This window comes from Staurois parvus, unplaced genomic scaffold, assembly GCF_062004578.1.
Source record: "Staurois parvus isolate SC_StPar_1 unplaced genomic scaffold, SC_StPar_1.0 ptg002865l, whole genome shotgun sequence".
NCBI lineage: Eukaryota > Metazoa > Chordata > Amphibia > Anura > Ranidae > Staurois > Staurois parvus.
Genome location: NW_028320661.1, coordinates 123,681 through 136,752, shown reverse-complemented (window position 1 = coordinate 136,752; position 13,072 = coordinate 123,681). Strand labels below are relative to the sequence as shown.

General features: G+C 57.2%; 1 protein-coding gene across 1 annotated transcript in view; it reads right to left on the bottom strand.

The window, feature by feature from the left end:
• Positions 1-10,796: 10,796 nt before the first annotated feature.
• LOC149429005 (ubiquitin-associated and SH3 domain-containing protein A-like) overlaps positions 10,797-13,072 on the bottom strand; it is an 82,267-nt gene continuing 79,991 nt past the window's right edge. The window contains exon 14 of the mRNA XM_089666838.1: positions 10,797-11,793. Within this exon, the coding sequence (XP_089522964.1) occupies positions 11,668-11,793 (126 nt within the window). The 3' untranslated portion in view covers positions 10,797-11,667. The remainder of the gene's footprint in view (positions 11,794-13,072) is intronic.

Genomic DNA, 13,072 nt, shown 5'->3' with positions numbered 1-13,072 from the left:
TTACAGGAGAAGCTCAGAATGAAACTAATGAACTTCCTCATTCTCATCACCTGAAGATTTCCCTCCCCTCTGGCCCCTCCCGGCCCCCTGTCCTCCTCTCTGGCCCCGCCCAGCTCCCTGTCCTCCACCTTTATTACAGGTGATCAGACAGGTTGGACCGGATGCCAGGAATGCGCCAGGTGACAGTCACACACCCAGCGGTGCAGTCATTGCGTCACACGTTGTTTGTCTGCAGATAATGAGCCTCCTCCAGTATGACGTCTTATGGAAAATGTATTGATATTGAGGGCTGGAGCTCCGCGCTGGATGATGGAACGTGGACACGCCATGGCGGAGATACACATGAATGTGGTGGGAAAAGACCGCTTGTGTTCTCTTGTATGGATGAACTTGATGGACTTTTGTCTTTTTTCAGCCAGACTATGTAACTATGTATGGGGGGGAGAGCGCAGTTATCCTCTAGTATGGCGGGGGAGAGCGCAGTTATCCTCTAGTATGGGGGGGAGAGAGCGCAGTTATCCTCTAGTATGGGGGGGAGAGCGCAGTTATCCTCTAGTATGGGGGGAGAGCGCAGTTATCCTCTAGTATGGGGGGGAGAGCGCAGTTATCCTCTAGTATGGGGGGGAGAGCGCAGTTATCCTCTAGTATGGGGGGGAGAGCGCAGTTATCCTCTAGTATGGGGGGAGAGAGCGCAGTTATCCTCTAGTATGGGGGGGAGAGCGCAGTTGTCTTCTAGTATGGGGGGGGAGAGCGCAGTTATCCTGTAGTATGGGGGGGAGAGAGCGCAGTTATCCTCTAGTATGGGGGGGGGGAGCGTAGTTATCCTCTAGTATGGGGGGGAGAGCGCAGTTATCCTCTAGTATGGGGGGGGGGGAGAGCGCAGTTATCCTCTAGTATGGGGGGGAGAGCGCAGTTATCCTCTAGTATGGGGGGGGAGAGCGCAGTTATCCTCTAGTATGGGGGGGGAGAGCGCAGTTATCCTCTAGTATGGGGGGGGAGAGCGCAGTTATCCTCTAGTATGGGGGGGGGGAGCGCAGTTATCCTCTAGTATGGGGGGGGGGAGAGCGCAGTTATCCTCTAGTATGGGGGGGAGAGCACAGTTATCCTCTAGTATGGGGGGGGAGAGCGCAGTTATCCTCTAGTATGGGGGGGGAGAGCGCAGTTATCCTCTAGTATGGGGGGGGAGAGCGCAGTTATCCTCTAGTATGGGGGGGGGAGAGCGCAGTTATCCTCTAGTATGGGGGGGGAGAGCGCAGTTATCCTCTAGTATGGGGGGGGAGAGCGCAGTTATCCTCTAGTATGGGGGGGGAGAGCGCAGTTATCCTCTAGTATGGGGGGGAGAGCGCAGTTATCCTCTAGTATGGGGGGGAGAGCGCAGTTATCCTCTAGTATGGGGGGGGAGAGCGCAGTTATCCTCTAGTATGGGGGGATGCATTTCTGCATGTGTGTTTTTGCTGTGTTTTTTATGCATTCCACTTCATTTTTTCCCATCACTTTTTCTTCAGTTAAATAGGGACATGTGAGTTCCAGTGCGTTTTGGAGGGAGAGGGTGCAGTTGGCCTACTGTATAGGGGAGGGGGTGCAGTTGTCTTCCTGTATGGTGTGGGGGGGTGCAGTTATCTTCCTGTATGGGGGGGGATAGGGTGCAGTTGTTCTCCTGATGAAGGGGGGGGGGGTACAGTTGTCTTCCTGTATTTGGGGAAGAGGATGAAGTTGTCTCCCTGTATGGGGAGGGTGCAGTTGCCTTCCTGTATGGGGGGGGAGGGTGCAGTTGCCTTCCTGTATGGGGGGGGAGGGTGCAGTTGCCTTCCTGTATGGGGGGAGAGGGTGCCGTTGTCTTCCTGTATGGGGGGAGAGGGTGCCGTTGTCCTCCTGTATGGGGGGGAGGGTGCAGTTATTTTGGGGGAGATGCAGTTGTCCTCCTGCATGGGGGGAGAGGATGCAGTTGTCCTCCTGCATGGGGGGAGAGGATGCAGTTGTCCTCCTGTATGGGGGGAGAGGGTGCAGTTGTCCTCCTGATGGGGGGGGTGCAGTTGTCCTCCTGATGGGGGGGGTGCAGTTGTCTCCCTGTATTTGGGGGGAGAGGATGCAGTTGTCTTCCTGTATGGGGAGGGAGGGTGCAGTTTCCTTCCTGTATGGGGGGAGAGGGGGCCGTTGTCTTCCTGTATGGGGGGAGAGGGTGCAGTTGTCCTCCTGCATGGGGGGAAAGGGTGCAGTTGTCCTCCTGCATGGGGGGAGAGGGTGCAGTTGTCCTCCTGCATGGGGGGAGAGGGTGCAGTTGTCCTCCTGATGGGGGGGGTGCAGTTGTCTCCCTGTATTTGGGGGGAGAGGATGCAGTTGCCTTCCTGTATGGGGAGGGAGGGTGCAGTTGCCTTCCTGTATGGGGGGAGAGGGTGCAGTTGTCCTCCTGTATGGGGGGAGAGGATGCAGTTGTCCTCCTGTATGGGGGGGAGGGTGCAGTTATTTTGGGGGAGAGGATGCAGCTGTCCTCCTGTATGGGGGGAGAGGATGCAGTTGTCCTCCTGTATTTGGGGGGAGAGGGTGCAGTTGTCCTCCTGCATGGGGGGAGGGTGCAGTTGACCTTCTTCATTGGGTGGAATAGTTTTTTATACAGGTAGATGCCGGAAGCTGATTGGTTGTGATGTCCTGGATGTTTGATTCATAAGTACGAGGATAACTCTTGTGGTCAGGGTGTTCGGTGGGATATTTGGCTGCCGCACCCCACAATGCACTTCACTCTGACAGTGCATTGTGATTGGACAAAGCAATCCACAGGTCGGATGCAGTGCTTTGGAGAACTGTCCGGAGCTAGTGGTGATGTCACTGTTAGCTCCGCCCACTTCCATCTGACCTGCACATTTCAGTTACAGTCAAGCGTTTGGCGGGTGCGGACGGGTCGGCAGGGGCAGATAGGTCGGCGGGTGCTGGCGGGTCGGCAGGGGCAGATAGGTCGGCGGGTGCGGGCGGGTCGGCGGGTGCAGATAGGTCGGCGGGTGCGGACGGGTTGGCGGGTGCAGATAGGTCGGCGGGTGTGGACGGGTCGGCGGGTGCAGATAGGTCGGCGGGTGTGGACGGGTCGGCGGGTGCAGATAGGTCGGCGGGTGTGGACGGGTCGGCGGGTGCAGATAGGTCGGCGGGTGCGGGTCGGCGGGTGCAGATAGGTCGGCGGGTGCGGGCGGGTCGGCGGGTGCAGATAGGTCGGCGGGTGCGGACGGGTCGGCGGGTGCAGATAGGTCGGCGGGTGCGGGCGGGTGTGGACGGGTCGGCGGGTGCAGATAGGTCGGCGGGTGCGGGTCAGCGGGTGCAGATAGGTCGGCGGGTGCGGGCGGGTGTGGACAGGTCGGCGGGTGCAGATAGGTCGGTGGGTGCGGGTCAGCGGATGCAGATAGGTCGGCGGGTGCTGGCGGGTCGGCAGGGGCAGATAGGTCGGCGGGTGCGGGCGGGTCGGCGGGTGCAGATAGGTCGGCGGGTGCGGGTCGGCGGGTGCAGATAGGTCGGCGGGTGCGGGCGGGTCGGCGGGTGCAGATAGGTCGGCGGGTGCGGACGGGTCGGCGGGTGCAGATAGGTCGGCGGGTGCGGGCGGGTGTGGACGGGTCGGCGGGTGCAGATAGGTCGGCGGGTGCGGGTCAGCGGGTGCAGATAGGTCGGCGGGTGCGGGCGGGTGTGGACGGGTCGGCGGGTGCAGATAGGTCGGTGGGTGCGGGTCAGCGGATGCAGATAGGTCGGCGGGTGCTGGCGGGTCGGCAGGGGCAGATAGGTCGGCGGGTGCGGGCGGGTCGGCGGGTGCAGATAGGTCGGCGGGTGCGGGCGGGTGTGGATGGGTCGGCGGGTGCAGATAGGTCGGCGGGTGCGGGACGGCGGGTGCAGATAGGTCGGCGGGTGCGGGCGGGTGTGGACGGGTCGGCGGGTGCAGATAGGTCGGCGGGTGCGGGTCAGCGGGTGCAGATAGGTCGGCGGGTGCGGGCGGGTCGGCGGGCGTTTGGTTTTTCTTTTCCCAGCAAGTCTCCTTCGTGACGAATCTGGACGCTGTGATTGACGATGGATTACAATGATGGATTCGGGGTTTTGTTTTTTATCAGAGATTTGTCAAAAACTTGTGTTTTTATTCACATTTTACACGTTTTTGGTGAATGGGTAACAGTACCATGCACCCCAAACTCATTCTGGGGGGGGAATCTGGGGGCCCCGATAAGCCCCCGCTTTCTGACCCCCACAAGCCAGCCCAGGGTTGTGGGGAAGAGGCTCTTGTTCCCTTTAACATTGGGACAAGCTGCTATGGGGGGAGCTCCTTCTACCTCAAAGAACCCCCCATGTTGAGGACATGTACATTTCAGGAGGGGGTTCCCCTCGCTCGTCACCCCCCTTTCCTGGCTTGCCAGGCCTGTGCATGGATCAAGAGTCTGGTAGGAATTTAGGGGGGATCCCATAGTCTCCCCCCCCATTATTGGAAGGTAGGGTTTGCCTTAATATTTATTGTGGGGTCCTTCCTAACAGACCTAAAGGGTCTGGTATGGACTTGGGGGGACCCCACGTGATTTGTTGTTTGTTTTCTTTTAAATGTCTCTCGGGGACTCTGTTGACAATCACCTCCCCGGAACACAAACAGACGTGGCAGGTTATGATTGGCTGGGTGGCTCCACCTGAAAGAAATGCCCGTAGCGAATAGGGAAGAATGGAAATAGCGCAGGGCATACATGACTAGGCCCAGAGTGGTTGGGAACGGAAAGGGTTAAAAATTTAGCTCCAAGGGGTGGGGAATGGGATTGGGAATTATTGGATTGGCAGACGTGGAGTGTAGGAGGTGTCTGTGGCACCGTAGGGTGGGGGTTGCTGCGGAAGGGGCGTCAGTGCAGCTGGATGAGTGCAAGGACCAGAGCTTCATTTGAGCTGGGTCCTGAAAATTCCCCCTCCTATCTGACCTGCAGCATGGAGGCCCTGGTGGCACAGCTTCGGGAGGCAGCGGAAGAGCGAGGTATGGGCTGGTTGCAGGGCCGGGTCTCTGATCTGTTGGGAGACCCGGGCTTGTCACCAGCAGCGGGGGGGCGGGTGCTCGGAGGTCTAGGCCTCCGGAGCGCTTCAGTCCGGCCCCACCCCCTGGAGCTCAGCGCCGCATTGGGAGCCCCCCTCGGGACCCTCCGGCCCCGCTGGCAGGGCGCTCACTGGCCTCTGCTAGCGGCGGTGCCGGGAGGAATCCCCGGCGATGGCGGAGCTCGGCGGGCGGGGTTTTGTCGGGTGGCCCCTCCCCCCCGCTCGCAAGGAGAGGAGGACGTGGAGTGCGCTCGGCGGGCGGGGCTTCGCCGAGTGGGCCCTCCGCCCCGCCAGCGCGGAGAGGAGGCCGTGTCTTGAGTTCGGTGGGCGGGGTTTCGTCTGGTAGTCCCTCCCCCCCGCCCACACGGCGTGGTGGCAGGAGAGGGAGTGCATTTCCCGGCTCCTCCGCTGACATAGTGCCTGTCAGGGAGGGAGCTCGGCGCGGGAGGCGGTCAGCTGCGGCTGCTGGGCTGTCCCCTGATGCGGCTGGTGGGCCCCCTGGACAGTCGGGAGCCGGGGCTCCCAGAAGACGGAAGAAGACGTGCAGCGCTGGGCGGAGTGCTGCTGGACGGAGCCCAGGGCCGGCGACAGGCATGGCTGGTGCCCAGAGGCGGAGTCGGGAGCGGCACAACCCTGCGGGACCCGTGGCTCCTGGGACCGGGAGGCCATCCGGTCGTCGACTGGTGGACGAGAGGTTGGAGGGCGAGCTGTCTGAACCCGATGCGGGGGTGACGGCTCGTCGCTCTTCATCGATGGAGCGGGAGCGCGCGGCTGATGGGGCATCTCCTGGGCAGCCTGGTGAGTTACCTGTTCCTGTGTCTGTCTCTTTTTCTTCTGCGTTGCGGGATCTGCTGGGGGGCGGTCAGGCCGCCCCGGTGGGTGCGGCCTCGGCGGCGGTCGTTGGCGGCGTTCCCGTCTGGTTTTGGTGGGGGTCTCGGGGAGGTACTTTCCGGTTTGCGGGACTTGGTGCGGCGGCTGGAGCGGGCGGTGTTGGGACCCCTGGGCCTGTTTCTGCGTGGCTCCCGCCGGCCGGTGGGGACGGGCTCGCGGTTCCGGGACAGGACAGCGGGGTAGTGCGGGGCCTGGGGGTCTCTTCTCCGCTTGGTTCTGGGCCTGGGGTGGTTTCCGCGGAGTCTGGGATTATGGGTTCTGCGGTTCCTTCCGCGGTTTTGGGGGAGGGTTCGGGGGTGTCCGGACCTGTCGGCGTGGCGGACTCTGCGAAGGGGGAAGTGTATGTGTGTTTTGAGGGCCCCTTGGGTGCGCATTTGCAGTCGGCCGTGCGGGAACAAATTTGGAACGGGGAGTATGTGGACATATTCACACTCTTGCCTTTGGAGCGTTTTCCGTTTGATGGGTCCCGGGTTGATGACGGTAGACGGGAGGATGCGGAGCGGCGGCGTTTTCGGCTTATTCCCCGTACTTTTGCGAATTGGTTGCAGGCTTTCGCAATCATGGCCAGTGTCATTGGGGAGAAAGCTCCGGAGCATTGCTCGGCGTTGTTCTGTTACCTGGACGCCATTAGTGAGGCTCACAGGGTTTACGGCGGGTCTGCGTGGCTTCGGTACGATGAGCAGTTTAGGCAGTGGAGGGCTGTTCGCCCGTTGTTGCGTTGGGACCACAAGGACATTGGCCTTTGGATGCGGCTCATGGCGCCGCCGCGGGCTCCTGGTCCGTTTTTTCAGGGCGGGGCCGGTGGTTCGTTTTCCCCGGGACAATCGGCCGCCAAGCGTAGGGGTTTCTGCTGGCAGTTCCAGGAGGGCACTTGTCGTTTTGGAGGGTCCTGTAGGTTTAGGCACGAGTGTTCCGGGTGCGGTGGATCCCACCCTTTCTCGCGCTGTTTCAGGTGGGGTAGAGGCCCTCCCGGAGAGCCTGCGGGTAAGAGGGACGACGCCGGTGCTGGTGGAAAGGATGGAGCCTTTCTTAAATAGATATCCTGATCGGGCTGCGGCGGTGCTGCTGACGGCAGGTTTTTCGGAGGGTTTTCGCATCCCCTGTACTTTGACTTTGGTCCCCCCCTTAGCTCGGAATTTACGGTCGGCCTTGCAGCATGCTGAGGTGGTTTCGGCTAAGTTGCGGAAGGAAGTGGGGTTGGGTCGTATGGGTGGTCCGTTTACTTGTGCGCCGTTTGCAGATCTGGTGGTTTCTCCCTTGGGGGTTGTGCCTAAGAAGGAGCCGAATGCGTTTCGGTTAATTCACCACCTGTCCTTCCCTAAGGGGGGGTCGGTGAATGATGCTATAGATCCGGAGTCGTGTTCGGTGTCTTACACATCCTTTGATGCGGCAGTGTTCTGGGTTCGTCGGTATGGGCGCGGTGCCCTCATGGCGAAGTCCGACATTGAGTCGGCGTTCCGGCTGTTGCCGGTTCATCCGGACAGTTTTCGTTTTTTGGGTTGCCGTTGGCAGGGCGCGTTTTATGTTGATAGGTGTTTGCCCATGGGGTGTTCTATCTCTTGTGCGCTGTTTGAGAAGTTTAGTTCATTCGTGGAGTGGGTGGTTCGGGATGTTTCAGGGGTGAATTCGGTCATCCATTATTTGGATGATTTTCTTTGCGTGGGTCCGCCGGCTTCCGGGGTGTGCGCGGTTTTGCTTGCTACATTGCAGCACGTTGCTGACCGTTTCGGGATTCCTTTGGCGGCTGACAAGACGGAGGGTCCGGCTTCGGTGATGACTTTCTTGGGCATTGTTTTGGATGCTGGCGCCATGGAGTGCCGGCTGCCGGAAGAGAAGCTGTTGGCCCTTCAGGGTGAAATTCGTGCGGTTCAGGGGAAGCGTAAAATTCAGCTGCGGCCCTTGCAGTCATTGTTGGGAAAACTTAATTTTGCTTGTCGGATCCTGCCGATGGGTCGGGTTTTCTGCCGCCGGTTGGCGGCGGCGACGGCGGGAATTGCCTCCCCTTTTCATTTCATTCGGCTGACTCGGGAGCATCGGGAGGACTTGCAGTTGTGGCACACCTTTTTGGATTCTTTCAACGGCCGGGCGCTTTGGATGTCGGGCCCGGTTAGTAATTTTGACTTGGAGCTGTTCACGGACGCGGCGGCTTCTGCGGGATACGGGGCCTATTTCCGGGGTCGGTGGAGTGCGGCCTCGTGGCCGGCTTCCTGGCGGGAGGCAGGTTTTCTCAGTAACCTTGCGCTGTTGGAACTGTTTCCAGTGGTTTTGGCGGTTGAGGTTTGGGGGGAGAATTTTCGGAATCAAAAGGTGCGTTTTCACTGCGACAATTTGGGGGTGGTTCAGGTCATCAATAGGGTCTCGGCTTCTTCCCGACCGGTGGTGGCCCTGCTTCGCCACTTGGTGTTGCGTTGCTTGCAGCTGAATGTTTTTCTCCATGCGGTACATCTCCCTGGGGTTGACAACACCTTAGCTGACGCTTTGTCTCGTTTTCAGTGGGACAAATTCCGGGAGTTGGCGCCGGCGGCGGAGCACCACGGGGTTCCTTGTCCCGACTGGCTGTGGGAGATTGCCTTGGAGTCGTTGCGGGGTGGATCCGGCGGTCGGTGAGTGAGGCGACTTGGTCTGCTTACTCTACGGTCTGGCGGGAATGGCTGGAGCTGTTGGGGCTGCTAGCTATTGATCTCTGGGGGCCGGAGGTGCGTGTGGCGGTGTTGTACTTCTTGGCGCAGAGTTTGGAGCGGGGGGTGTCGGCGTCCGCAGTGGATCGCCGTCTAGCGGCATTGGCGTTTTTCTTTAAGTTGCAAGGGTGTCGGGATTTTACTAAGGATTTTTGGGTTCGACAGGCTTTGCGGGGTTATCGGAGGGCTCATCGTTGTAGGATTCTCGTCGTCCGGTGTCGTTCGCGTTGTTGGGGTCTTTGTTTGAGCATTTGCGGACTGTGTGTTCTTCAGATTTTGAGGTGGTTTTATTTCGGGCTGCCTTTGCGGTGGCTTTTTTTTGGGGCTTTGCGCATTGGGGAGCTCGTTAGTCCGTCCAAGTCGGTTCTTGGGGGGTTGTTGGTGGAGGAGGTTGTGTGCTCCGGTGATTGGGTGGAGGTTCTGGTCCGTCGGTCTAAGACGGATCAATTGGGCAGGGGTGCGAAGGTGCGTTTTTTCGCTCTTCCGGGTTCACTGGTGTGCCCTGTTCAGGCGGTTCGGGAATTTTTGTCCCGTCGCCCTGGGGGGCGGGGGTCCTTTTTCAGGCATGTTGATGGCTCCCCTTTAACGCGTTTTCAGTTTGTGGCTGTTTTTCACCGGTGTTTGACGGCTGCTGGTTTGGATGCGTCTTTGTATGCGTCGCACTCGTTTCGGATCGGGGCTGCTACGGAGGCGGCCAGGTGGGGGCTGTCGGAGGATGTGGTGAAGCGCATTGGTAGGTGGGATTCCCAGAGATTTCGCCTGTACGTTCGGCCGCATTTGTTGCGGGCTTAGTGGGCGGTCCTGTGTTTTGTTTGTTTGGGTTGTGGGAGGTAGTTGCGGTTCTGTCCCTGTGCTGTATTGTTCTGGCGGTATTGTTTCTTTTCTTTCAGGTGGAGAGGTGTGCCTGGTGTGGATCCTGGGTCACTCGTATGTTTTTTGGGGGGCCAGGCGGGCTGATGTTCGGCCCAATGGCAGGCAGCTGGGGTTGGATAGACGGGAGGTTTGTGTCCGCTGGTTAGGTGTGCCGGGCATGTTGTGGAGTCGTGTTGTGCCGGAGGTGCGGCGTTTTTGCGCGGCTGGATAGGCCACCGGATGTGTTGGTGATTCACGCGGGTGGCAACGATTTGGGGGGTAGGTCCATGCGGGAGCTGGTTAGAGATGTCAAGCTGGATTTTCTTCAGTTGCGGCGTGAGTTTCCGGGGCTGGTGGTGGTGTGGTCTGACATGGTCGCCCGCACTTCTTGGCGCTTGGTGCGGTCGGTGGAGCAGCTCAACAAGGCCAGGATTAAGGTCAACCGGGAGGTGGGGTGCTTTTTTAGTCGTAATGGGGGATTGGTGGTTCGGCATGTGGAGTTGGAGGTGGATACTTGGCGGTACCTTCGCAGTGATGGAGTGCATTTGAATGCGGTGGGCACGGATTTGTGGTCCCTGGAGCTGCAGGACGGCATTCTACGGGCGGTTCGTTTGTGGCGTGGCACGCATGGGTAAGGGCTTACCCAGCGTGCTGTGGCGGTTGTTGGTCTTTGGAGGCGGTTCTCATCTTGGAAGGAAAACAATGGTGTGGGACCCCATCCGTGGTATGGGGGGCCCGGTGGATATTCCCAGTTAACCAAGGTTTAGCTGGAAGGTGGTGGTGCTGCACTGCGGACGGTATGGTTGTCTCCGAGCTGGTTGGTTGCGGCTGGAGGCCTAGTGTATAGGGTTGTCCGCAGGTGCATTTTGGATCGTTTGTGGGTGCCTTTGAAGACCAACAACAATTCTTTGGTTTCGTTAAGGAACGGTTGATGTATGTAAATTGTGAAGTTGTTAATAAAAGGCCATGTTGGCCATTTACTCCAAAAATGGTGTCATGTTTTTGTAACGTTTATTTGGTTAAGGGGGGGGGGGGGGTTTGGGGTGGTATGGATAGGCAATGGTGGAAGTAGGAGTGGACAAGCCTATCTATGGTGCAGTAGTCAAGGAATCTGAAGGATTCAGGTTTTAGAAATGTTGCCTTTGAGGAATATTCTCATTGAGGGTCATGATTTATGGATATTCATTTTCTGATCAAATCTGCTTGCTGTTGGAGCCGGCAGGTTTGGTGAGATGTTTACCAGTTACAGGCGGTCATTGCACTGGGTGCTTTCCTGGACATGCTCTCCTGAGTTCCCATCATGCCCTGCTCTCCTCCCATACTATGTACAACATTTCCATCATCCAACTGAATTATTGAGTTTATTTATTACAGGAACTTATAGAACACCAACAATTTATGTGGCCCTTTACATATAGATCGTACATTCCCATCATTCCCTAACTCACATTCATACATACACATACTAGGGCCAACTTAGACAGGAGCCAATGAACCTACCAGCATGTCTTTGGAGTGTGGGAGGAAACCGGAGTACCCTGAGGGAATCCACGCAGGCATAGGGAGAACATGCAAACTCCATGCAGGTGGTGCCGTGGTTGGGATCTAAACGGATGACCCCAGGGCTGCCAGGCAGAAGCGTTAACCTCTTAGCCACTAGGCCCATAACTTGTAAGAATTGAAGTAGGGCTAGAATAGGAGGAATAGAGGAGTAGGAATAGAAATGTGGCTGTGATGTCCTATAGGTCAGAGGAGGTTGTCCCATTGGATGGTGGCATCAGATGTGGCCATCCCATTGGTCAGGGTGCCTGGAGGAGTAGGAATAGAAATGGGGCTGTGATGTCCTATAGGTCAGAGAGGTTATCCCATTGGATGGTGGCATCAGGTGTGGCCATCCCATTGGACAGGGTGCCTGGAGGAGTAAGAATAGAAATGGGGCTGTGATGTCCTATAGGTCAGAGAGGTTGTCCCATTGGATGATGGCATCAAGTGTGGCCATCCCATTGGTCAGGGTGCCTGGAGGAGTAGGAATAGAAATGGGGCTGTCAGAGGAGGTTGCCCATTGGACAGGGTGCCTGGAGGAATAAGTGAAATAATATTCTGTAGTTCAAAGGAGGTTGTCCCATTGGATAATGACATCCAATTGTTAAAAGGTCAGTCCAGGTTCCATCCTGTAGGCCAGAGGAGGTAATCCCATTGGTCAGCGATGCCCTGTAGATCAAAGGAGGTCATTCCATTGGACAGGGTGGCTGGAGGAGTGAGTGAAATTCTTCAGCAGAGGCTCCATCATGACCCATCTTCCCTCCAACACCTCTTCACACAGGCAGGAAGCCAGTGGTGGGACCTGAGGATGACAAATACATTATTGTGGATCAATGTATGACTTGGAGGGTGCACTGGAAACATGTGTCCCAGAAGCTTACTTTAGCCAGGGGAATCTTCCAAGCTGGAGGACATTTATAGGGCTCCCAGCATTTTGAAACCCTGTCAGACTTTTTAATGTGCTCATAAGTGTTGTGTCCTGTCGCTGTTCGCAGTTTCCTAACAGTAGTGTCAGAGCCTGGGTCCGAACCTGGGCCTTCTGCGGTGAGAGGCAATGTTTCTTCTCACTGAGGTACCTGGGATGCTGGACAACACTCTGCCTGATCTACTGGATAATCCTGCCTTGTTTTCTGTTGAACCTTGAACGCCTTGCTCCTCCCATGAACTTCCTGATGGCCATGTCTCTGTATTTCCTGGTTGCCAGATTATTGTGCATTCGCCAGCCGGTATCTCGCTTGTCTCTCCTACTGCCGTCTATACCTTCACTACCGACCTTTGGCTTGTTTCTGGACTACGATTCTGCCTCATCCTCATCTACTACAGCTTGTTACCGACCCTTGGCTTGTTGACTGACTCCGCTTCTGCTAGATCCCTATCTGCTCTATCTGCTATTGGATTCCTGCTTGCTCATTACCTGGTGGGGTGATCCTGAGTACTATGACCTGGTACTAACACGCAGCCAAATCCATCTCCACCATTAGGAGCTCTGGTGAAAACTGGTTAATGCTTAGACCCGCACCTCAGGTGAGCCTGCGTTCTTTCCCAGGGTGACCCGCTGGTGTACCTATCCTGCTGGTTTCAGGTAAGCCTTACACTGCTATAGCAACTGGTCTCTGAACCTGACCCAGACCGTGACAGAATAATCTGGCCCAAACATGGAGGCCGCTATAGCAAACGCTGAGCTGAAGGAATTCGGGGTTACCCATCAAGAAAAAGTTACCAAACTAGAAAGCATAGCGGATAGGCAACAGGGAGAGATTCAGTCTCTGCAGAGACAACTGCTGAACCGAGATGTTACCAGCTCACATATGCCCCAACCATCTAAGTTTAATGGAGACCACCGCCACTACAGGGGTTTCCTTAATCAATGTCGTGTATATTTCCAGATGTACCCTGCTGCGTTTCCTTCAGAGAAAAAGAAGGTAATGTTTATTATTGGGCTTCTGACTGGGGAAGCTCTAGCTTGGGCCTCCCCTTATATAGAACAAGACAATGGCACTCTGAATAATCTTGATACCTTTTTGACCGCAATGAATCAGGTTTTTGATGATCCCAACCGTTGTGCTACTGCCGAAGCAAAG